General features: G+C 44.0%; 1 protein-coding gene across 1 annotated transcript in view; it reads left to right on the plus strand.

The window, feature by feature from the left end:
• The window catches only part of LOC146041464 (B-cell receptor CD22-like), a 133,891-nt gene that overhangs the window by 75,232 nt on the left and 33,776 nt on the right, over nt 1–24,883 (plus strand). Inside the window, exons 11-16 of the mRNA XM_083161441.1 lie at nt 2,098–2,448; nt 6,441–6,704; nt 8,223–8,264; nt 8,794–9,039; nt 21,499–21,528; nt 22,133–22,237. Of these exons, the coding sequence (XP_083017567.1) occupies nt 2,098–2,448; nt 6,441–6,704; nt 8,223–8,264; nt 8,794–9,039; nt 21,499–21,528; nt 22,133–22,237 (1,038 nt within the window). The remainder of the gene's footprint in view (nt 1–2,097; nt 2,449–6,440; nt 6,705–8,222; nt 8,265–8,793; nt 9,040–21,498; nt 21,529–22,132; nt 22,238–24,883) is intronic.

Consider the following 24,883-nt stretch of genomic DNA (forward strand, 5'->3'; position numbering starts at 1 on the left):
CAGTAATATGATGTAACCTGATCCACAGGGGGTGCGGTCCCTAGGTCAACAGTACTAAGCTTGACGGCCATTAGGTCCTCTAACTCATCTACATCCTTGGGACTGTCCCGCATCCTGCACAGGGCCATCAGTGTCCCACGGTGGGGGATGGGCAGTTGGGAGTCAACTGAGCAGAACAGCGTGAATAGATGCTGTGTGCATACGTGTGTTGGGGGCATGGCCAGCAGCTCTCAGAGCTGTTGCCATGCCCCCACCATGGCGAAATGTGGATATTTTGACAAGATACACTGGAGACTAAGTGATTTTGGCTATGGGAAATTTTGACTATAGTAGAATTTGCATACTGGGTTGGTATTTCGAGGGAGGGGTGTGTCTCTTTCTGTCCAAATAAATAGCGGTGGTCATAATAAATCAGTGCATTTGTCCTCTTTGATTTGTTTGGTCAGGTTTACCTACTGAACGTTTCATATTGCTATTTGTGCAGTGTCCATAAACTTAATAAATGCTGCCCCCTGTGACCAGCTAGGTGGCCTGGAGAGATCAATAAAGCCCCCTGTAGTGGCTGTTTGTGCAGCCATGATCCCCTAACATTGGTGGCATGCATTGTCAAATATACCCAGTGCCCGAAGTAGACATTTTAAAGTGTGGTGTATGGAAAAGTGTAGGCTGTATTTATGTGCATGCCACTCTGGGAAAAGGGGTGTGGCCACTCAAAAGGGGGCATGTTCTTAAGGTTAGTGTACCACACTATATATCCCTTATAGACAACAATAGTAGGACCCCTTACACATTATGCCACAGGGAATGATGCAATGTTCTTGTGGAATGAGCTCAAATTCACATTTTGCCACAAAGAACAAGCCAAAATTCCCATTGTCGCACAGTATGAACCAAGAAAATCACATTAGGCCACACAGTATGAGCCACAGTATGGGAAGTGAGGAGTGGAGTGGCTACATGATGTGGGTTCAGAGGGGGTGCAGAGTGGCTGCCCCTGCAGGTGGGAAGTTAGAAGCAGAGCAGCTGCCAGCTGTGGGTGGATATAAGTCCGGAGGTGGCTATCCTCTGTGGGGGGGGGGGGGGTCCAGAGCTGGCTGCCCGCTGCAGATGGATAGGGAGGTCTGGAAGAGGCTAGCCACTGCAGGGGGGGGGGGGTTTGGGAGGTATGAGGTGGATCCGGAGTTGGCTGCCCACTGCGGCCGAAGAAGGAGGTCCGGTGGTGGCTGTCCACTGCTCCTTAACACCTGAAGCTTCTTGCTGGAGTGAGCTTACGGCAGTGATTAAACACAATGGGTGGGCCGGGGAGGAGTGGCTTGCAAATATGTGTTTACCCCCCTGCTAAGTACAGTTTGCCTAGCCAGTATCGCCAGCTAGCAGTGTACAGGTGATTTTGACTAGACAGCAGTGGCGTAACTACTGTAAGGCAGCCCCAGCAGCCGCTTGGGGGAGCAAGCAGCAGCAAGGTCTGTGTGGGCGCCGGCACCCGCTCGATGCACTGACATGCTGCTGCCTGCCGCTGCCCACTGGCTGAGCACCAGAGGCGAGTCAGCCGCAGCGTGGGTGCGGCCATGGCAGAGATGACAGATCCCCCCACTGATTCAGTTGACTGTACACAGAGCCGGCTATTGGCTACTGTGTACAGGATGGGCGGGCAGATGGACATGCTAGGGCGGCCTGGGATGCATCGGAGCCAAGGGAAGCAGCAGTGTATGCTGGTCTCTCTTCCTCTATCCTGCTTCGGCTTCTCTGTTATTGGTGTGACATCATCACCTCACGCTGGGGAAACATGCTGGAGAGGAGCCTGGAAGGGGGGGCGCCACAAACTTTTTAGCAGGGGGGAGCAAAATTTATAGTTACGCCACTGCTAGACAGTCAGCAATCTTGTCATAACAACCTTGCCTGCAAAGACTATTCTGCTAGGAGATTCTGACTGAAACAGGGCTGCCCATCACTGTCATCTGCAGGGGGCTATCAAGGACTGGAGTTGGCTACCCCTGTTCTAGGCAATTATAACTATCTAGTCATAATCGCATCCGCCAAGTGTACACCCCATATTAAGTCAGTATGTGAGTAATGAGTCCCTTCATCTCTCCCCAGATACCACATGTCAGGTGCCTGGTTATTCCATCCAGCTGAGTCCTACTGTCACTGTAGAGGAGGGTCTGTGTGTCACCATCCCCTGTACTTTTACTGCTGACCAGAGGAGAACATTCACACGTTCCAGAGGATACTGGAGTGACCGTGTGACTGTAGCATCTAATGATAAATCTGTTACTGGGATAAAACCAAACGTCCATCTGACAGGAGATCCGGATACTGGAGACTGCACGCTGACAATAACTGCGGCCAGGAGAGAAGATACCGGGAGGTATTATTTCAGGTTTGAAGAGTCTCCAAAAAGTTCACTCAGATATACCTACATATTCCCAGTATATGTGATAGTTACAGGTGAGCGCTGCTTCTGTTTACCCTTTAGGAATAAATATACAGTAAATTATATTGAATTAATACAGTTTTAGCCAAATGCTCGTACAGCACATATTAGTTCTACCCCAATAAGTAACCTGAGAATACACCACTAACTATCACACCCAGCACAGAAGCCGATCTCCATCATCCTCCTCCGAGTCTAGCTTGTATCATCAGGATGTGATGCTTTTACACACAGGGTCCTGCGGAGGCAGCAAAGAGGGATTGTTTTTTATGCACTCTGGGCCGGATACCTGATCCCACATGGAAATGATTGCAGCGGTGGCACTGAATGGGAAAAACCACCTTGCTGCTGCACCAGCTTTAAAGGGACAAATGGGTACCAGGCGACAAAATCTTATATGTGATTAGTGCTATGTGCCGGAGGTTTTATATGTATTACCGCCGCTACAGCTCAGACCCACTTTGCCATCTATAGCAGGGATAACTGTTAACCCCTGATGTCCTGGGGGCATAGATCTGCTGCTGCTGGGATTTAGCACCGGGATGCAGGGGTACAGGTAGGAGCAGAGCCATCCGCTGGGGGACCAGGGAACAGCTGTCTCCAAGTGTGGCAATTGGGAAAGTTAACCACCAGAGGGAGAGGTGAGCAGTGTGATCAGTGGTGGCACTTGTGGGTGGTGGGCCTAGGTGCAAAAATATAATTTGGGACCCCTCCTCCACCCCAACTCAAGTTCACAATATGCAAGACAGCAGTGAGTGACAGGGAGAGGCAGAGGATGACGGGGAGAGGCAGAGGGAGGCAGTGTGTGACAGTAAAACTGCTGTAAACATCATATACACTGTCCTCCCTCTTGCAATGCATAAAAAGAGGAAGAATCTTTTTTTATATATAGAGCAATAAACATCTTTGTTTTCGAGGCGATGGTAACTATATCTTGTGACCAACAGTAATATGACTGTACTGACTTGAGCCAAGCATCTCCAAGCTCCATTGCCAGATACCATTGTAGAGGCTTGGAGTGTAACCAGTAGAGAACCAACTGAGGCCAGTCAGGAGGACGCATACACAGTAAGCAGTATTCAGGTGCTGTGGATAGGAGCCTGTGCCTGAGCGATAATGTTGTTCCAATTGCCAAATGGGAGGAGCCTGGTGGTGGCAGAATTATAGCTGCCAGTTGTGCTATTGGTGAAGCCAGTAACCCATATATAGCTAATTACTCCTCACCTCTATGAGGTGAAGTACCACCACTGACCACTAGAGATCACTCAATGGACAAAGTACTCCTTTGTGTGCTAAAAGATGAAACATTAGAAAGTAGTTGAGGTTGAATGATGTATGTCAATCAAGTTCAACTTTGATTTAGATTTGCCATCCCCTATTTGAAATATATTCTTTGTTTTAACTTTGTCTGAATAGTGGTTCTGGGTTGTACCCCTGAATGTTTTTTTTTTTTTTATTAAATTTGTCCAACATAATTTAAAATGTGTTCAATGTGTCTGCCTTCACCACCTCTTCTGGGAGAGAGTTCCATACCCTTACAGCCCTGACTGGAACAAAAGCCTTTCCTTTTTAGGGTACAGAATCTTCTCTCCTCTAGCCTGAACACATGCCCAAGTGCCCTAGTCTCCATCCTCAAAGCAAATAGTTTGTACTATAGTTCAGAATATTGCCCTTCTGATATATCTGTACATGTTAAGCATGTCTCCACTTAAATGTCTCTTCTCCAGCGTAAACATCCCTAGTTTGGGTAATCTATCCTTGTAGATTAAATACTCCATCCCTAAAATTATCTTGGTTGCTCTTCTCTAAACTTTTTTCCACTTCTACAATGTCCTTTATGTAGTGTGGGGCCAAGAATTGCACTCTGAATTCCAGATGTGGTCTAACCAATGCCTTGTAGAGTGGTATAATTACATCCTCATACCTAGTTTTCATGGCCCTTTTTATACAGGCTAGTCTTCTGTAGGCCTTACTGGCTGCCCCGTGACACTGTGCACCACACCCCACTTTGTTTTCAATTAGGACTCCCAGTACAGTAGGTCCTTTTCTAATTCTGAATCCCCCATATCTGTCCCATGATGGTTGTAATTTGCCCCCAGCTTACGCCTCCCCAGATTCATAACCTTACATTTATCTACATTGAACCTCATTTTCCATTTGTCTGCCCACATATCTAATTCATTTAAATCCCTCTGTGGCATGGAGACATCTTAGACCGTTCCAATCACTATACTCTGTATTATGTCATCCGCAAATATGGATACTTAGTATTCCATCTGTCATAACAGAAAGTGAAAGTAATGGTACTTGTTTCCTAGCACGGCGCCAGCGATAAAAATTGTATCCATCGGGTCCTAAAAAAATCATGCCGATCGCATCGCATGCAACCAAATCGCATGTGATGCGATCAACGCGATTTTTACATTGGCTCCAATGTTAAATGCCCCCCAGACCCCAATTTTCATTGTATCCCCACCCTGATGGGTCAAGTGCCCCCCCATTGTTAACGCCACCCCACGATTAACGCCAACCCAAAGCGTGGCGAGTGCAGTGAGCCTGCGAGGGGCGGCGGTACGCGTCCTCCGACCTTTTCCTACCCCCACTATCCACGTCGGCGTGGAGTTGCTTTTATATAGCGTGGCGAGCGCAGCAAGCCACCGAGTCTGAAGCGTAGCGAGCGCAGATAGCCCCGCGATGGGACATGCATTACTTCACAGGTATTACGCGTTCCCTCGCGGGGATGAGGGGGCATTTTACATACAAATTACCCATCAGGGTGGGTATACAATCAAAAATCGGGTCCATTGGGCCATTTATCATTGTTCCCTTTGTAAAATCGGGTCCATCGCTTCGGTCGCATTGTATGCCATTATAATGGCTTACAATGGACCCGATTTTACATAGGAGTTTAACATTGACTACAATGCATGCAATGTTAAATTGCGTCGGTCGCGTCGCATACCTTAAGTTAAGGCATGCGATGGACGTGATTTTTTAATTGTCGGGGAAAAGGCTATAAATAGCCCAAAAATCACGTCGGTCGCGTCCATCGCATACCTTAACTTAAGGTATGCGATGACCCACGACGGGCGCCGTGCTAGGAAACAAGTACCAAAGTAATTTTTGCAGGGACACTGATCTGATTCAAACTTGCTGGATATGGAAAGAGGGAGCTGTGAGGACAGAGGCCCTTATTCAGATCTAATCGCAGAACAAATTCGTTCTCAAAATGGGCAAAACCATGTGCCCTCCAGGTGGGGCAGATTTAACATGTGCAGAGAGAGTTAGATTTGTGTGAGTTATTTTGTTTCTGTGCAGGGTAAATACTGGCTGCATTATTTTTACTCTGCAATTTAGATTTCAGTTTCAAAACACCCCACTCAAATGTAACTCTCTCTGCACATGTTACATCTGCCGCACCTGCAGCGCACATGGTATTGCCCATTTTGAGAACAAATTTGTACTGCAATCAGATCTGAATAAGGGCCAGAGATTGGAGGTATGGGCAGATAGGGACTGGGAGTTTGTGGGCTAAAAACTGTCACAGCTCAAATTGAAAGTAAAAACTGTCACAGCTCAAATTGAAAGTACGTTGCAGAGGCTGTTTCCTCTGGGTAGTCTGATTTCCTCTCACAATCCTAACATATACTGGTAGGTTAATTGGCTCCTGAAATAAGTAACCCGAGTATGTAAGTGTATATACATTGTAGGCAGATTAGATGGGCCAAGTGGTTCTTACTTTATGGCAAATTCTATTGAGTACAGTAAATTTACTAAGATGGGAGGTCTATTGAAGATGGGATGTTGCTATGAGCAACCAATCAGATGCTATCTATTCTCTTCTAGAAGGTTCTAAATAAATAAGAAGTACATTCTGATTGGTTGCTCCGGGCATCTTCAATATAACTCCAATCTTAGTAAATAACCCCCCCCCCCCTGTTTCTTTCTAACGTACATCAGGAATACCGTATGTACTAATACTGTCTGTTTCCAATGTATCATTTAGATCTTAGAAAGCCAGAAATCTCCTGTCCCGACAAACTGATATCAGGGGAAGAGGTGACAGTGACTTGCTCCTTTCCTGTGAACTGCCCTGGAACTTCTCCAGGATTCCAGTGGACAAAGAGCAATCACAATGGAATTTGGGGACATTCAGCAACTGTGACATTTACACCAACTCCAGAGGATCATGGGAAATCTATAACCTGCAGGGTGACTTTGCCGACTACAACGTCTTATACACAGAGCACTATGACCCTGACTGTTTTCTGTAAGTATAGATATTGGCTCACACGTACAATGGGCCAATTCACACCTGCTCACTGGGCTGCGAGTATGGCACTTATGTATTAGCAGGGCGCCCGGCTACGCTACATTGAGAACGTAGCTTAGGCTACGTTGTCAGAGTACCCATTTCCGGGCGCCCTGCTAATATGGGGACATGGCGGCGGGGCTTCAGCGGGCGGAGGGGGGAGATGCTGGCGGGGCTTCAGTGGCCGGATTCAGCGGCGGAGAGGGGAGATGCCGGATGCCGGCGGGGCTTCAATGGGCAGAGGAGGGAGATGCTGGCGGGGATTCAGCGGCCGGATTCAGCGGCGGAGGGGGGAGATGCCGGATGGCGGCGGGGCTTCAGTGGGTGGAGGGGGGAGATGCTGGCGGGGCTTCAGCGGCCGGATTCAGCGGGCGGAGGGGGAGATGCCGGATGCCGACGGTGCTTCAGTGGGCGGAGGGGGGAGATGCTGGCGGGGCTTCAGCGGCAGGATTCAGCGGGCGGAGAGGGGAGATGCCGGATGCCGGCGGGGCTTCAGTGGGCGGAGAGGGGAGATGCCGGATGCCGGCGGGGCTTCAGTGGGTGGAGGGGGGAGATGCTGGCGGGGCTTCAGCGGCAGGATTCAGCGGGCGGAGATGCCGGTTGCTGGTGGGGCTTCAGTGGGCGGAGGGGGGAGATGGCGGCGGGGCTCGGAGTGGGGAGACACGTCCCAGCGACAGTATATAATTCAGTGTACTGCCGCTGGGGGAGCAAGCTTTCATTGCTCCCCCAGCTGCACTACACTAATTGCATACACTGCTGGGACTGTCATGGCGGACTCACGGGGAGACGAGTGCCAGACAATACACCACTACGCAAACTACGTAATGGGCGCCCTGCTAATACATAAGTACCGTGAGAATTTAGAGCCCAGCCAGCAGGTTGATGAACGCACGCCCCCAGCTTTACCCGCCCCTGTGCAGGGATATGTACACATCTGTTCGCAAGCGCCCGCAGAGAGAAGTCATTCGATGGTTACTTACCATCAAATGATTTCTACACCTGTCCCTGTCGCTCGCAGCTGACCCAGGAGTCACTCAGCGGATACGAGGATTTTAGCGATTTCTGGGTGGCGCCGATGGCATGTGCCTGCTGCTAGCAGGCAATCCTGACCCGTCCTGGACTGCCAGCAATTTAGACCTAATTACATTTACCCCTTTATGTTTTTTTTAATTTTATTTCAATTTTAAATATGTTTTAGTATTTTTAACCCCCTGCACATCAACTGCAATGTCACGCACATTTCTGGTTTATAATCAGTTTGTGAGGCGTTACACGCGACGCCCCGGCCCATAATCATCTTCCGTAAAGTTCACATATTTAATCTGCTTGCTACCAGCCAGGCTCAGTGTATCGGGCCCCGTGGTCCATTATTCGGTGCAGCATCTGTTTTCTTTAGTGCAAATAAAGTTTTAAAAAGTGCCAGAAAAAAAAAGGGAATTCAGAGCTAAATATTCCACTATTGCTGTTTTATTACAGATTCCCCGCAGGAACCAGAGATCAGCGTTTACCCACATGCAGGTATAGTGATAGGACTGTTATTAAATTGTTATTATAAGTATTCTCTTGCATTCCAACCCCATAGGCCTCTCCGGTTCTCATCTTCATTCTTCATTCATATGCAATATTGCAACAACAAATTATGCAGCAATGTGCAGACATACACACACAAACACACACAGGTTTATTTTTCTTACCATCCCAAATAATCACGAAGAGCATACAACTCCGCACAGATAGGGACTTTAAAGTTATGTTGTCTGATCTTGCAGATTGGACTGGCCTATGGTGTACTTTGTCTAGTGTGTACCTGCACATTGTCAGCAACATCCTCCACCATACCCTGCATTCAGGGCCGGTGAAAGACCTCACTAGACATGGCAGCATGGCCGCCACCACCGCTCCATCGCTGCTGGCTTCGGCAAGATTTTATGCACTTACTGATGTCGGCTCTCCCTCCAGCTCCCCCCACAGGCGATGTCACAAAGTGTGTACCCAGCATAAGGCAGCAACTTTGCCTATAAGTATTGATAGTTTTGTGTTTCTCTAGGAATAATACAGGAAGCTGTGACAGTGCTGGAAGGAGACTCGCTGAGGTTACTCTGCTCCGTAGACAGTAACCCAGCTGCTAATGTGACCTGGATGAAAGGAGAAGATGAGGTTCTCAGCAGGACTACTGGACGATGGCTGGAGCTCAGTCTGAAAGATGTAATACCCAGTAATACTGATACATATTACTGCGCAGCATGGAATGAGCACGGAAACTCAGCCAAAAGCCTCAAACTAACTGGACAACGTAAGTAACAAAGAAGAGCAGAAAGATAACAGAGCCCAGTTAGATTTGCACTATTTATATTTTCCTGGAGAGTCTGATATGACCTGGTCTAAGACAGATCAAAAGGGTAACACCATTGTGATGTGTGGTGAGGTGGGTTAGGTAAGGTAGAACCTCTCCCGTCATTCTCCTCCTGTATACTACAGTTTTGAAAATAAAAATGATAAGAACAATACAAAGAATATATGGTACTTGTTTCCTAGCACGGCCACAATCGCGGGCATCGGGTGTAATTTTTAGTGGTCTGCGACGCGACCGACGCGATGCCCCCGATTTTCCCATTGAAATGCATTGAAAAAAGTCAAAATCGTGTCGGTCGCGTCGTATGCGGCTAAAAAAGGCTTAAATGGTCCAAACGCGATGCCCCCGATTTCCCATAGGAAACAATGTTAAATTCCTCAATTTACTCGCGATGCCCCCGATTTCCCATAGGAAACAATGTTAAATGCCTCAATTTCACCAAATCCTCATAGGGAACAATGGGAAATGGGCCAGAAACCCCCCAAAACACCCCTGAACAGTGAAATGTCCCCCCAAAAGTAGTTTACGCCACCCCACGATCAACGCCAACCCGAAGCGTGGCGAGCACAGCGAGCCCGCGCGGGGCGGCGGTACGCGTCCTCCGACCTTTTCATACCCCCACTATCCACGTCGGCGTGGAGTTGAGAATAGAATAGTGTGGCGAGCGCAGCGAGCCACCAAGCCCGAAGCGCGGTGAGCGCAGCGAGCCCCGCGAGGGGACGCGGATACCTTCACAGGTAAACGCGTCCCTTCGCGGGCTTCACATGTATCCGCGTCCCGCTCGCCACGCTTCAGGCTCGGTGGCTCGCTGCGCTCGCCACACTATTCTGTTCTCCACGCCGACGTGGATAGTGGGGGTATGAAAAGGTCGGAGGACGCGTACCGCCGCCGCTCGCCACGCTTCGGGTTCACGTTGATCGTGGGGTGGCGTAAACTACTTTTGGGGGGACATTTCACTGTTCAGGGGTGTTTTTGGGGGTTTCTGGCCCATTTACCATTGTTCCCTATGATGATTTGGGTAAATTGAGCCATTTAACATTGTTTCCTATGGGAAATCGGGGGCATCGCGGGTAATTTGAGGCATTTAACAGTGTTCCCTATGGGAATTTGCGGGCATCGCGTCGGTACCATCGCACCCGATTTTTTAGTGCATGCGATGGCCGCGATGCCCCCGATTTTTCCTCACGATGCCCACGATCATGATCGTTGTGGCCGTGCTAGGAAACAAGTACCGAATATATTATAGATATCTTATTATTATTATTTCATTCAATCAGTCTCTGAGTAAAATCACCAAATTTCCATAAGTACTATATAAGCTGCTGTCCCTCTGTATAATGTCCCAATAAACCCTCGGGCACAGATAATGTGGGTAAATCTGGCTCTGGTACTGGCCAGTGCCTTCCTGGCCCAGAGCAACTAATGAAATTCTATCTTTTCCTAGAATTAAACAGAGAAATGTTAGCTAAAAATCTGATTGGTTGCTATTGGTAACACCACCACTAGAATTTTTCGGAGCTTTATAAAATCTGCACCGTCACATTCATAGATACTGTACTGTATGCTTGACAGGAAATGCACTGTAGCTCTGTAGAATGCTGACGGGTTGGTACAAGGAATACAGCTGTACTGTAAGTTTTATTTTTATTTATTTACACTGCATCATAAAATGCACATATCACTGTATATGGAGTAAACATATACAGCGTGCATTACACTTACTGTGAGTGCTATTGCAAAATTCCACCCTCAACCGAAGGCGCCAGAACAGAATGTGGGGGGTGATGAAAAAGGGCAGCTTGTCCAGCCCCCCAAACACAACAGAGGCCTGAATATCCCTAAATAGCAGACAAGCGCTCTGCGGCTTGGTCCCACCCTCTGGCCCCTCCAGTGGCCTTGGCTGCAATCCTCACCTCTCATAGGTTGCTGTCAGCTATCGTCGATGAGCAACAGCTCCATGAGGTTGGTGTACACCACTGTCCTCAGGCCAGATGTTGGTGGCGGTAATAAGGCTGGGTGTTAGGGTGTGGCTAGCAAACCATTATCCATATTATGCGTCTTCTTGGGTCATCAAGTCCCTCTGGCGGTGGTCGGATGCGGCTGGCTGGCGAGGGGAAATGTGCCCATTGAAGCTGCCCAGATGCAAAAGCCTGGAACCCAAGGAGGGGTAGCTAGGGATAGAAATGTATTCCACAATATAATATGAACTTATTTGCACCGGCCACACAATATTTCCTATACATTAACATAACAGCATCATTTTAGTCATAGTAACATAGTTGGTGAGGTTGAAAGAAGACATTAGTCCATCAAGTTCTACTGTACTTATAAATGATCAGTGATTCCCAACCTTGGTCCTCCAGTACCCTAACCATGTAAGTTGTCACATAGGTTGTGGAGAGCTTCTTAAGTGTTAGTGACTCTTTTGCCACTTTTAGTCAGAGCCATTTATTCTGCTTCTGTTGAAGATAAATCAACCTTTGGTTGGCCAACGTATTGCTGCACCTGCTTATTGAACTAAGTATCCAGTATATTGATGTCTGTTGTCTTTATCTGATCCTTAATCACATTCACACAATATTTTTTGGTACTTCTTTACTTTCACGGCGCCAGCATGGCGCCACGCTACTTCCGGGTTACGCTCGCCACAAACTAAGTAAAATAAACGAAGTTAACGCCATGCCAACATGGATAGTTCATACCTCCACTATCCATGTTGGCATGGAGTTGATTTTAATTAGCGTAGCGAGCGTAGCGAGCCACCGAGCCCGCAGCGTGGGCGAGCGAAGCGAGCCCCGCAAGGGGACTCTGACGCGCAGCGCCATGCTGGCGCCGTGAAAGTAAAGAAGTACCTATTTTTTTTTAAATGCAGACATCTTCAATGCAAAATCAGTTTATTTTGGGATTTTAAAAATATTGGGAAATTCTCAGAAAATCTCTCACTTTCTGATTCTCACACCTTATTAAATTCCCCCATATAGCCGGATGTAATGCTGTGCAAGTCCGGTGTCCATGCGGGATACCAGCCAAACATTTTTTTTTTTTTTTTTAAAGGGGCAGTCGGTTTTCCCTTGTGAGTGACTGCCCTCAGAGTTCGTCCATCATTATGCATGGCACCCAGATTAGCACCATATGACATAAATTTTAATGAACTACAGTAGTATCCTTTAAGAATCTCAATATCCTCTTAACTGCTAACCAACGTTATTTTAAAAGGATCAATTGAAAACTGACTAATGCAGCTCATGTCCGGATGACTTCCATGGGTGCCGGACGGGGTCCCGACAGTCGGGATTCCGACAGGCATTTACCCGACGTCGGGATCCCGACTGTCAAAACACTGGCAGCCGGGTTCCCGACGTCCACCGGCTATTTTCCCTCGTGGGGGTGCACGACCCCCATAGAGGGAGAATAGAATGGGTGGCTCGCATATCGAGCCACCGTGCCCACAGCGCGGCGAGCATGCAAAGGGCTTAGTTGCGCTCACCATGCTGTCTGGGTCAGGCCAGTCGGGATCCCGACATCGGGCTAATGACTGTCGGGATCCCGACTGTCTGACCCCTGTACCACACACGACTTCCACACTTGCATTAATCAATAATAAAGGACAGGAATACTTCTATAGAAAAAAAGTATATCGGGCGCAATTAGTGATGGTCTCTTTAAGGCCACAGCTATATATAATTAGGCTGCTCCCATATGAAAATAAATTCAGTGGAACAAAATAAATAGGGATGTAGAGAGCGCACTGTGTTGATTCAACACTTTATTTATTATAAAATTAATTGTATATAATAAAAAATAATTTAATAAGTACAAAAAAACAACCATACACAAATATACAGTTAAAAACAATTTGACACTAAGATATCCAGCATTGAATGATAGGATGACAGTGTAATAATATATAAAGTCCCATCCAAATAATAGCAGCTCTTGTAAATGTCTATAATTAGACTCCAATGTCCACGCTCATTTAAATTCAATGGCCTTTTGATCAATATATTAGATTTCAAACGGATATAATTACCAGTCCCGCTGAGCTCCGTGAATTAGGGAGATGGAATGAGGGAGAATAGAAGAATCCGCCGATTCCTGCTAACAACCGGCGGGGCTTAGTTGTGTTAAAGCCACCGTCGGGAGCAGGGTTCCAAGGTCAGAAATGGCTTGCGGGAGGATTCCTCTGACAACCGCTTCTACCGGCGGGGCTCAGATGTTGTGTAAGCCACCGTCGGGAGCAGATGGTCCGTCTCCCTCTACCTGAATTCACCAGGTGTCGATGGAAAGGAGGAAGGGAGCTCACACACCGGCCTGATGTAGCGTATCGCTGCTGAGTTCGCCGCAGGTCACTCACAGCGGGCGGCCGGGTAGCGGTGATCACTGGAAAGCCGTAGGAATTGTAGAGTAGGCTGGAGCTGGATAGGAGATGATATTGACAGAGCTTTGCTGGATATGTGGCTAGCTTGACGCGTTTCTCCGTCCTTCAAGCACGACGGTTTCTTCAGAAGCTCCTGAATTAATTTTATAATAAATAAAGTGTTGAATCGACTTCCGGTTCCGGCAGCGTGGAGTGAGCAGCGTCTCCACGGAGCTCCGTCCTCTGACCTACTCCCTTTACCCAGCAAACTGTCTACCCCACGGAGACATCGATCCAGATCGCCCAGAGCAGACCCAGAGACCATGGAGAAGCGGTCACAACCTCAGGCGACGGCGAAATCTCCGCAACAAACAACTCAGCTCCCGCAGCCTCAGCGCCAGGAGAAAAGGCGCGGTGAGCACGCGACGGAGCCAAACCCTGACAACGCCCAGGGCACCCCGCTGGCTAAGAAACCCATCGTAAACCCGAACTCTGAGCAAAATACAGGTATATCTGCATTATCCTACTCAGATCTGGTAGACGCTATACGCAGCACAATGGCCCCTCTCCTGCAAAAAGCTGTGTCAGATATTACAGACCAGCTCCACTCTCTCACAGGCCGCATAACTACAGCGGAATCCCAGATTTCAGATAACACAGATCAAATCACATCCTTGCAAAGAACAGTCAGCGTTTTGCAATTAGAAAACAAACGCCTCAGTGAATCTGTGGAAAATATAGAAAACAGAGCCAGACGCTGTAATTTAAGAATCACTGGTCTGCCAGAAAATCTGAAAGGTGCACAGCTAGAACATTTTGTGCGAAACACGCTCCCCAAAATCTTGAATGTGGAACAGGAATGTTCTGATCTAGTAATAGAGAGAGTGCACAGAATGGGAACATTACAGCCACACTCTACAGCGAAACCAAGAGTGGTAATATTCAAGATATTGAATTATCTTCACAGGCAAATCCTGTGGTCAGCATCACGTAAAACCAACCCCATTATTTGGGAAACACCTCACTAAGGATCTACCAGGACTTTTCCATTGAACTGTCCAAATCACGCAAGGCATTTAACCCAGTATGCTCTGAATTGGTTAAAAAGAATATCAAGTTCTACATGATGTACCCAGCACGTCTAAGAATAAGCACTTCAATGGGAAACAAAGACTTCACTTCTCCAGCAGAAGCCCAAAAATTTGTTTCTAGCATGAAGCATAACCAAAACTCAGAAGATATTTCAGATAAGCCAGCATAATTGTTTTATTATCATAGCAGATTACCGCTAATTATGGTTTAAATATTTATATGATCTCCGAAGTGGGAAATGTTTTACATTTCATAGGTGTATAGCCTAGTGAAATGAAATAAGGGGAGGTTGGGAGACGGATGCCAGCCGATACCACATATTTGGTAGAGGAGTTTGGGAGCTGATAAGATCTTAGCAAACCAACACCGGAAGTCTCCTTGGTTGTTTACTTAGCTGCATTATAGTATATAGTTAGTTAACTAGATTGATGTCTTTGTGTCTTTATGCTGTCTTTCTTCCCCCTCTGTGTCTATTCCCACCCATGTCTATACCAAACATTAGACCAGCTTATTATATCTCTTATAAGATAACATGTCAGTTACAATAGGCTCTTTAAATATAAGAGGCATTCATACGCCAGCAAAGAGGCGTAAACTGTTAACGTATCTGAATAAACAGAAGATTGACGTGATCTGCCTTCAGGAAACTCATCTAATGCCACCAGAAATTAAAAAGCTTGCAATGCTGGGCTGGGAGCTAATTGGCTCAGCCAGCCTAAATGCTAAATCATGTGGAGTGGCAATTCTTGCTAGAAAACAATTTAAGATAAAAATAATAAAAGTGGATGTGGATCCTGAGGGCAGATACGTCATTGCAAAGGTAGAATTATGCGAAAAGGAACTTGCAATATGTAGCATTTATGCACCTACACAATATAAAAGATCTTTTTTTACACGCCTGATAGCTAAATTATATACATTTGACCCAAAATCTTTGATAATTTGTGGAGACCTCAATCTGCTTTCCTCAATAGTATTAGACAGATCACCCCCCCCAAAGCATTCAATTACCCTACCCAAAATAGGAGTCCCATACCTGCTAAAGTGTTTTAACTTGATAGATTCTTGGAGAGCACTTAATCCAACAGAAATGGATTTCACGTGTTTATCCCTAACACATGGAACTAAATCAAGAATTGATTATATTCTTATTCCTGAACCCCTTTTCCCAAGTTTGACTGGAGCAGAGATTTTCCCCCCAACACTTTCCGATCATGGTTTAGTAACAATACATTTAGTATTACAAAAAAGGGAACGGACTTTTCCACAATGGAGATTCCCGTTGCATCTTTCGCAGTCTCGAGGCCTTAAAGACAAAATTCTCCAGACATGGTCTAATTATAGTAAAGATAATAGCACATATGCTACCGAGGAACCAAAAATTTTTTGGCAAGCTGCTAAAGCAGTGTTAAGAGGAGAGGTGATGTCTTACGTTTCGAGACTGAAGAAAAAACAATACAAAGACTACATAGATTTGCAATCTGATCTGACAAATAATTATCAAAAATATAAAATATCCCCTAATGTCACTAATAAAGCACATTACCAACTATCCAAAACGAGATTTGAGGAATATCTACAATTACAAGGTGATACTTATTTATTTAATATAAATTCGAATTTCTATAAGTTTGGCAACAAAGTAGGAAAACTTTTGACAAATTTATTACAGGGATCCAGAACCCAAAATATAATACAACCCCTTTTAAAACCAGATGGTACACTTACGAATAATAATGCACAAATAGCTGAGATGTTTAAGGAGTATAATGAAAATTTATATACCCCCCGCGGGAGGTTCCGGAAGAGCGAATGGGAGAAGATGAGCCGCGACTCCACCCACTTTTAAACTTAACCCAAGAATATTGGGACACCCTGCCGATGCCTCAGGCTCCATCATCTCTTATAGAATCACTTATCAAACCAATAACCAAAGAGGAAGTGTCATGGGCTATTGGCAGACTAAAATTGGCTAAAGCACCCGGGCCTGATGGCTTTACTAATGAATTTTATAAAACAATGGCCGACCAAATCGCAGAACCTCTAGTGGCATGCTTTAACAACATAATTAACTCGGGAACATTACCAGACCACTTCACAGATGCTATAATAAAAGTTCTGCCTAAACCCAACAGACCGTTAAATTCTCCAAATTCATATAGGCCTATATCGCTACTCAATGTAGATTTTAAAATATTCACAAAGATACTAGCGGAAAGGTTAAAACCTATCTTACCCACAATAATTCATGAAAACCAAACCGGTTTCATTACAGGCCGTCATTCGGTTGTCAATGTGAGGAGAGTGTTGACAGCCATCCAACGGGCAGGTGATCCATCCTTCTCGGCGTCTGGAGTGATATTGACGCTAGACGCCGAGAAGGCCTTTGATATGGTCCTGTGGCCTCATCTTTTTAAAACATTGGCTGGTTTTGGTTTTCCACCACGGTTTATAAATATAATCCAAACGTTATATAAAACCCCAATGTCAACGGTTGCCTGCAATGGAGTTTTATCATCACCTTTCAGACTGGCCAGAGGTACTCGGCAGGGATGTCCCCTCTCACCCCTGCTATTTGCGCTGGCCATTGAGCCCCTTGCAATAGCAGTAAGGTCTTCTTCACTGATCCAAGGAATTAAAATTGGCAGAGAAGAACTAAAAATCTCACTATTTGCAGATGACACTCTGATTTTTATAACCAATCCCTCCCAATCTTTCCCTGCTTTACTACATCTCATACGCTCTTTCGGAATTGCTTCAGGATATAAGGTAAACTTGACCAAGTCTGAGGTATTGCCTTTGGGCGTACCAGACGTAAATTTGATTGATAACCCAAATATACCGTTTATCATAAACGACTCACATTTCAAATATTTAGGGGTGAACATACCAGCAGACTTGTCGAAATTATACTCCTTAAATTACATACCTGTCATTTCACAGATTGCGACTAAATTAGAGGCGTGGAAAGACTTACCGCTCTCCCTCCTAGGTAGATTAGCAATAATACAGGCTATCATTTTCCCGAAAATCTTTTATAAAATGCAAATGTTGCCAATAGCATTAAATAAAACAGATATTGCGAAATTAGACGCAATTTTCACCAAATTTATTTGGCAAAACAAGAGGCCGAGGATAGCGAAAAATAAACTCAAAACCTTAAAATCCCAAGGAGGTTTAGGCTACCCAGATCTTAAAGCATATTCAATGGCAGTATTTTTCAGATATATAAGCGATTGGATAACAGCAAATTCAGTTTACACAGACTACAAAATGGAATGTGCAGCGTTTTACCCTTACTCCCCTAGTGCTCTGCTCCAGTCAGACTTATCCAAGATCCCTATTGAAAAGAGGTCACATATTTTGTTTAAGGATACACCGGTGGCTTGGATAGATATGAATAAAATAACTAAGAGAAATCCAAATACTACACATTATGTTCCATTATGGGGCAATCCATCGTTTCCTCCATCAATTTTGAACCCTAGCTTCAAAATTTGGAAAGAAAAAGGATTGGACATCTCTTCAAAAATGTTCGATCCAGGGGGAAAAATGTACTCATTTGAAATTCTAGCATCTATATATAACCTCCCAAAGTCACACATGTTCATGTTTTTACAGGTTAGACACTTTTTACAATCCTTAAAAGTTCCGGAGGTGAAAGTGGGTAGGATTACTCTGATTTCCCAATTAACAAGTATAGACGCATTGTTAAACTATACAAAAGAAAAACCCTATAAGGTCAAATTTTTATATAATATTGTAATGAACGTAGACCTAGCAAAGGATCCGCAGTGGAACAACTTGTGGCAGAAATGGAATGCAGATGTACCTGCAATTACCTGTGTCTCAGATATGCTGGACTCTCATGATAGATCTATTGTAGCTCTGAAATCAGTATATTTGCAAGAGGTTTATGTGAGGACTCTGCATCGAGAATACATCACCCCACACAGACGTAAATTTATGGTCCCAGGAGAGGAGGGACACTGTATCAAATGTGGGATGCGAGATGCAAATTACTCACATTGTATGTGGAATTGTTATAAGTTAAAAATATTTTGGAATAAAACATTGCAATTCTTAAATAATATGTTCACTACAGATTTTAAGCCAAGTATAGCAGCATATATGGGGATATCGTTTAGAGACTGGTCTACCCAAAATCACAATAAACAAGAGTTTTCTCTACTTATAATGATCCTGACAATTGCGAGGAAATGTATTTTAATATATTGGACTAAGAAGTCAGCTCCAGGTATAACTGATCTTAAACAAAAAGCTTTGCAGATCCTCTTTTTTGAAAGACGATACGCCAGAATGGATTTAGTGAACGGTGCAAGAACTTTTTATCAAAAATGGACGCCTCTCATAAATATGCTGGATGATAATGAAAAACTCCATATCTCATCGGTATTTGAAAATTTGAGACCACAACAGACATCAGGGACCCAGGTGTAAAATAAACCCACGGCAGTTCGGGACTGTTCAAGCTTAATATACGCTGTGCGGTGGTCGATTAATGAGCATACCAAAATCAAGCCTAAGTTTGCTCAGTATGCTTACTTCTAATTTATATTATAAGTGTAAATATAGTGTTTGGCGGACACCCCCCCCCCCCCCTACCCTATCCTTCCCTCTTTTACCTGTGTCTCCCCAGTCTTTTGTCTCTATGTTACATGTTTAGAATGTTAGAATCATAATTGTGTTAATTCAACTCATGAACGATGTTAGTTAAAATTGACAGGATTATTATTATAAGAATAACCAGAACAAGACAGTATAATAATTCACTAAATCCTGAAGGCTCAGAATTATAACTTTAATCATTTTTAGATTACATCAGACAGAGAAATAAGTAGTATATACCATGTTAGGAGTTTTATCTCGACTAGACTCTGATTTGTAACATTATAATGTACAATTGTCATATGCCGTTCATATTGTGTATTATGTACTATTTTTGATTTATTGAAAATACAAATAAACAGCATTTAAAAAAAAAAAAAAAAAAGTGTTGAATCAACACAGTGCGCTCTCTACATCCCTATTTATCAATAATAAAGGTTGGTGTGAAACAAAACTGTTGCACTCTGATGTCTGCAGCCTGAGGTCAGTGTGCTGGGGTGTTCCTGCACCCCTGAAAAAGTGGCAAAGAAGGGTATTTTCCACAAAACCTTTGGCACAGTCAATAAATGCACTGAAATTTATTCAAAAACAAAGTAGTATAGAGCATAGAAAATGGTGTAGAATCACGTAAAAGAACACAGTATATGCACAATAAGGTGAAAAAATTATAAAATAAATTGATGAAAATTCCACATAAAAGCAAAGTTGTTACCCTCAGATGGGCTTGGCAGTAAAGATGCGTCCCAAGTGGGGGTAACAGGTAAGTCCGTGGCAGGTGGGCCAACACATTTCAAGCTAGTAAGCTATTTTCAAGGTTGCATGTATGTTGTAAGGGTTCTTCCTTATAAAGGTATATCCTGACATGACCGGAAGTGCCCTAGTTGGTCCGTGACTTCCAGTTTAGCAGACCTCCATTTTGTATGGTTTATCATGCTCCTACTAGATCACTGCAGTGGTCCTCCAGCTGGCTATTGGCTCCTATACAGAGAAACTTCTTTAGGCCTGTGTTGGTGGGATTTTGGTGTTTTTTTTTTATATACAGATGGAGCCCTCCTCATTTAGCCCTTTAACAGGATTAAGTGAATAATAGGATTACACTGATTATCCCCTACTGAGAACAATAGGATAGCCATGGTGAGCCACGACCTAAGGAAGATACAGTAGATGAGAGGGGCTCCAACTGTATATACAAATATAGCTGTGCTTGTTCATCCCGCTGGCATGCCAGAGAACACACATGCGTCCCATTGCCACAAATGCATTCAATTAAATATAGAACTCCTGGAGTTTAGCAAGTGATAGATGCGGTACTCTTTTTTCCTTTACATTTAAGGTGGTGCATTTGTTTGTATGTTGTTCTCACAGTTCTGCACATGGTGCAGGTGTCGCACCTATAAGACCCTTTTGTCCTAATAGGGTTATTATTATCCAAATCCAAGGTGCTCCTTACTAATTTGCGATTTAGATTGTCCACATTTTTTAAAAATAAACTTTGGTATTGATGGTATCGTTATGGCTAGTGGTGTACTTTTGTAGGACATGCCAACGGTGTTTAAAGATTTTTTCAATTTCTTTATGGTGTGACACATAGTTTGTGTTAAATGTCCATTCTTGGTTGTTATCTTATTCTTCTTTTTTTCTTCTTTTTATATTTTTTTTTAGTGGAAATGGTTTTTGTGGTGCTGATTTTAAAGGTTAATTTAATGTTGAGGTCATTGTCATTGCGATATGCGCAAAAGGATGACAGATCCACCATTAAGCCCATCCACAAGAAAAGTATATTGTCTATATACTTTAGCTAAATACTATATATACTTCAGCCAGGATACCAGGTTTGACCCCCATGCCAGATGACTGTAACCCTTATCCTCCTCCCACTTGACATGAAGATTGGCAAAGCTGGTGGCAAACCTGGTACCCATGGCAGTTCCTATTTTTCAGATAAAGTAATCCCCTTTTTCAAGAAGTAGCGGTTTTGTAGTATGAACTCAATAACATTTTTGATAAAGATATTCTTCTTGTCCAAATCGCTTTTGTATAGATGCAAGGTGATAGCTTTCAGTTCCTTCTTATGGTCTATAATAGTATAAAGTGATGTGATGTCTGCCGAAACCTTATACATAGCATTTTCCCAGGGGACCTCCTTGAGTTTCAGCAATGTGTTGGTGGTATCCTTAAGGTATGAAGGTGCACATCCATATTCCAGCTGTCGAGATGACATACAATACGCTGTTTGTTTGATGTCCTCAATAGCTGTTTGTAAATGGTTTTTGACCACCCAAAGTAACTGCTTTAATATGTTTGATGTGTTTGTCTTTCAGATAATTCCTCCAGAGTCCTCCCTACTTCAGGTAACGTATGTACTGTATATACATAAAGAATAATGTGTACCAGATCATCCCCCCAAAAAACTGGTATACCCAAGGTGCACTTTTCATACAACAGCAAAACTCCTGTAAACCAGATACAAATATTATTATTATTATTATTATTATTATTATTATTATTATTATTATTATTATGATGATGATTCTATCTATATAGTAATCTTCACCACTTGGACTTAAAGTTGCTTTACAAGCATCAAAAATATAGCACAGAAGTTTAGTACTACGGCAGGAAAAAAAAAAGACAACATAAAAACCAGTGAATATATTGCAGGATGCGTGCATCCATTTTCATTAATAACTTCCAATGGTTACATAATTTACCCACAAAAGGTACCAGGTGAGGCAGCCATCATAAGTGCATGATGAAGATTACAATGTGTGAGTTAAACCAACCGACTCAGTCTCTTAGTGCCAGTCTCATAGAACCACATAATACAACAGTGAGTGGATAAGACTTTATACAATTAGGGGACAGGGAGAATGTACAGCAAGAAGTTCTCTACTACAGCGTAACCCTATCTACAGGGAGTACAGACTCCAGGACTCATTGCTCCTTCTTTATTAGATTGCAGGAATATGGATTCTAAAGTCATTGCTGGGATTGTAGCCGGTAACGTCATTATCCTGATTTCTCTGGGACTGTGTTGTCTTCTTAAAAAAAGACAGTTAGGTAAAGTATAATAAATTTTAATCATAGTAATTTTTTCCACTATTTCTTTATATGGCTAGTTGCAATTATACAATATCATTACATTTTTCTTCATTACTGTTTTCCGATTTATATTGTGTGTGTGTGTATAATCATATATATATATATATATATATAGCTATCTGTGTCGGCCCGGCACTCTCCTCTCAACAATCAGCTGCCCCCGGTGCCTTCAGCAAATATCAAAGTAGTGTGAAAAAAGAAATAGCGGCACTCAGACGGGTCTTTTCAAAGAATGTATTCAGTGAAGAAAAAACTGACGTTTCGGAGCTCTGGGCCCCGTTTTCAAAGTGGTCTCACCAGCTTCACTTTGAAAACGGGGCCCAGAGCTCCGAAACGTCAATTTTTTCTTCACTGAATACATTCTTTGAAAAGAGCCGTCTGAGTGCCGCTATTTCTTTTTTCACGCTACTATATATATATATATATATATATATATATATATATATATATATATATATATATAGTCCTTTGTGTAAAGTAAGATGCACTCACCGGTCTTCTTAGTTTTGCAGAAAGGTATTTAATACATACCACAAAATTTCACATGACAGTGGGTTATGGTCGACGTTTCGGTCTACTGGTGAGACCTTTTTCAAGACCTGCCTCTCCTGCCCTCCTCAGTGTGCAGAGGAGGGCAGGAGAGGCAGGTCTTGAAAAAGGTCTCGCCAGTAGACCGAAACGTCGACCATAACCCACTGTCATGTGAAATTTTGTGGTACAGTATGTATTAAATACCTTTCTGCAAAACTAAGAAGACCGGTGAGTGCATCTTACTTTACACAAAGGACTGTGTTTGCTGGAATATCTGTTGGTATTCCTTCTGGATTTTGGACACCCCGGCAGTTTACATTGTGGAGGAGTAGTGCTGTCCTATTTGGATGAATTATATATATATATATATATATATATATATATATATATATATATATATATATATATATATATATATATATGAACACCGCCACTCACTCCTTCCAAAAGAATTTCAAGGCTACTCAGAGGTGCATATTTGGCAAATATGCACCTCTGAGTAGCCTTGAAATTCTTTTGGAAGGAGTGAGTGGCGGTGTTCTACTGTATATGACATTATCCTCTCCGGGCACCTTCATGCTGCAGCAGAGAGCAAGTGCCGACTACTCGCTACATATATATATATATATATATATATATATATATATATAATGTCCACTGGTAGTCGGCACTCACTATGATGGTTAATTCAGGTGCACATCCACAATCAAAGGTAGATATCCAAAATAACGAGGCACTCTGGTGTAGTGATAAACAAAAGGCTGTATTGTAGCGCCAAGCGCTTTCGGGGTCCAAACGCCCCTTCCTCAGGGCACAGCAACAACAACCAAACATACCCACATGCCCCAAATAAATACCCTTACCTGTCCTGTAGCCGTCCGATTTTCGCGCCAGACGCCGGCGTCCTGCCCGCCGGAAGTCGTCATCTCTGTACTTCCGGTGAGACGCAGTAGCTGTCAGCGGGGAGCGTTCATGCGTTCCACCCGCCTTCCTGCTTGCGTCCCACTGTCACCATGGACGCGATCTCTCCGGCTTGGTCGTCCGTCAGGCGTCTCTATGACACAAACAAAAGGCACGGCAGTTGTTAATACAGGCGGGCACATTGCATCTAACAGTGCTAACACAAACATAATTGCAAAAGAAACAAATACACAAAGAATACATAAAGAATACATAAACAAATGTTTACATAATGGCTGTACAGTTCAGGAAAAACCATGTATTTACAAAGTACAGAGACACCCGATGTCGGATGACAGCAAGGGTCACAAACCATCCCTCCGAGCAGCTTAAGGAATTAGATAGGGGGTCCATAAATAAATAAACCCTCATGTCAAACTGTTCCAATTTATCTTTTCATTGAGACCACCAGGATTGGTAGTCCCAAGTCTAAGAATCCATTGTGATTCCCGAATTAACAATGTTTTTGCCCGATCCCCTCCCCTAAGGGTAGCTGGAACATGGTCAATCATAAAATAGCGGAGTGAATCTAGTGGGTGATTAGCGGCCTTAAAGTGGCGGGCCACCGGTTGATCCACAACCCGACCACCCACTGCCAGCCCAATCGAAGACCTATGTCCCCCCATGCGTTCCTTAAATTTACACGTGGTCTGGCCCACATAATAAAGTCCACAAGGACAAATTATTATGTAGACCACATATGCAGAATTACACCCCAATACAAATCTGATGTCATAGGTCTTATCATTGTGAGGGTGCTTAAAGTTCTTACAGGGGATGAGAAGTTTACAGGTTGCGCAGCCATTGCATTTATAGCATCCCGGGGCCTTGAAATAGGTGTTAGGACATCTCTTTTTACCCATCTCGGTGATGTCTGTGCGCACCAATCTATCCCTAAGGTTACTACCACGGGAGAATGCCACTATGGGTCTCATATTCTTGAACACAGGGAGGTCTTTGTCCGTACTGACAATGGGCCATAGAGCCTTAGTGGCCCTCTGAATCACAGGGTTGGAAGTAGAGAATTTGCAAACTAGTGGGATTATATTATCTTCAGCCATGGGTTTAGGAGTAAGGAGGTCATTCCTATTGAAACCCAAGACCTGTGTTTTG

Source organism: Crinia signifera, chromosome 19, assembly GCF_055691185.1.
Source record: "Crinia signifera chromosome 19, ASM5569118v1, whole genome shotgun sequence".
Taxonomy (NCBI): Eukaryota; Metazoa; Chordata; class Amphibia; order Anura; family Myobatrachidae; genus Crinia; species Crinia signifera.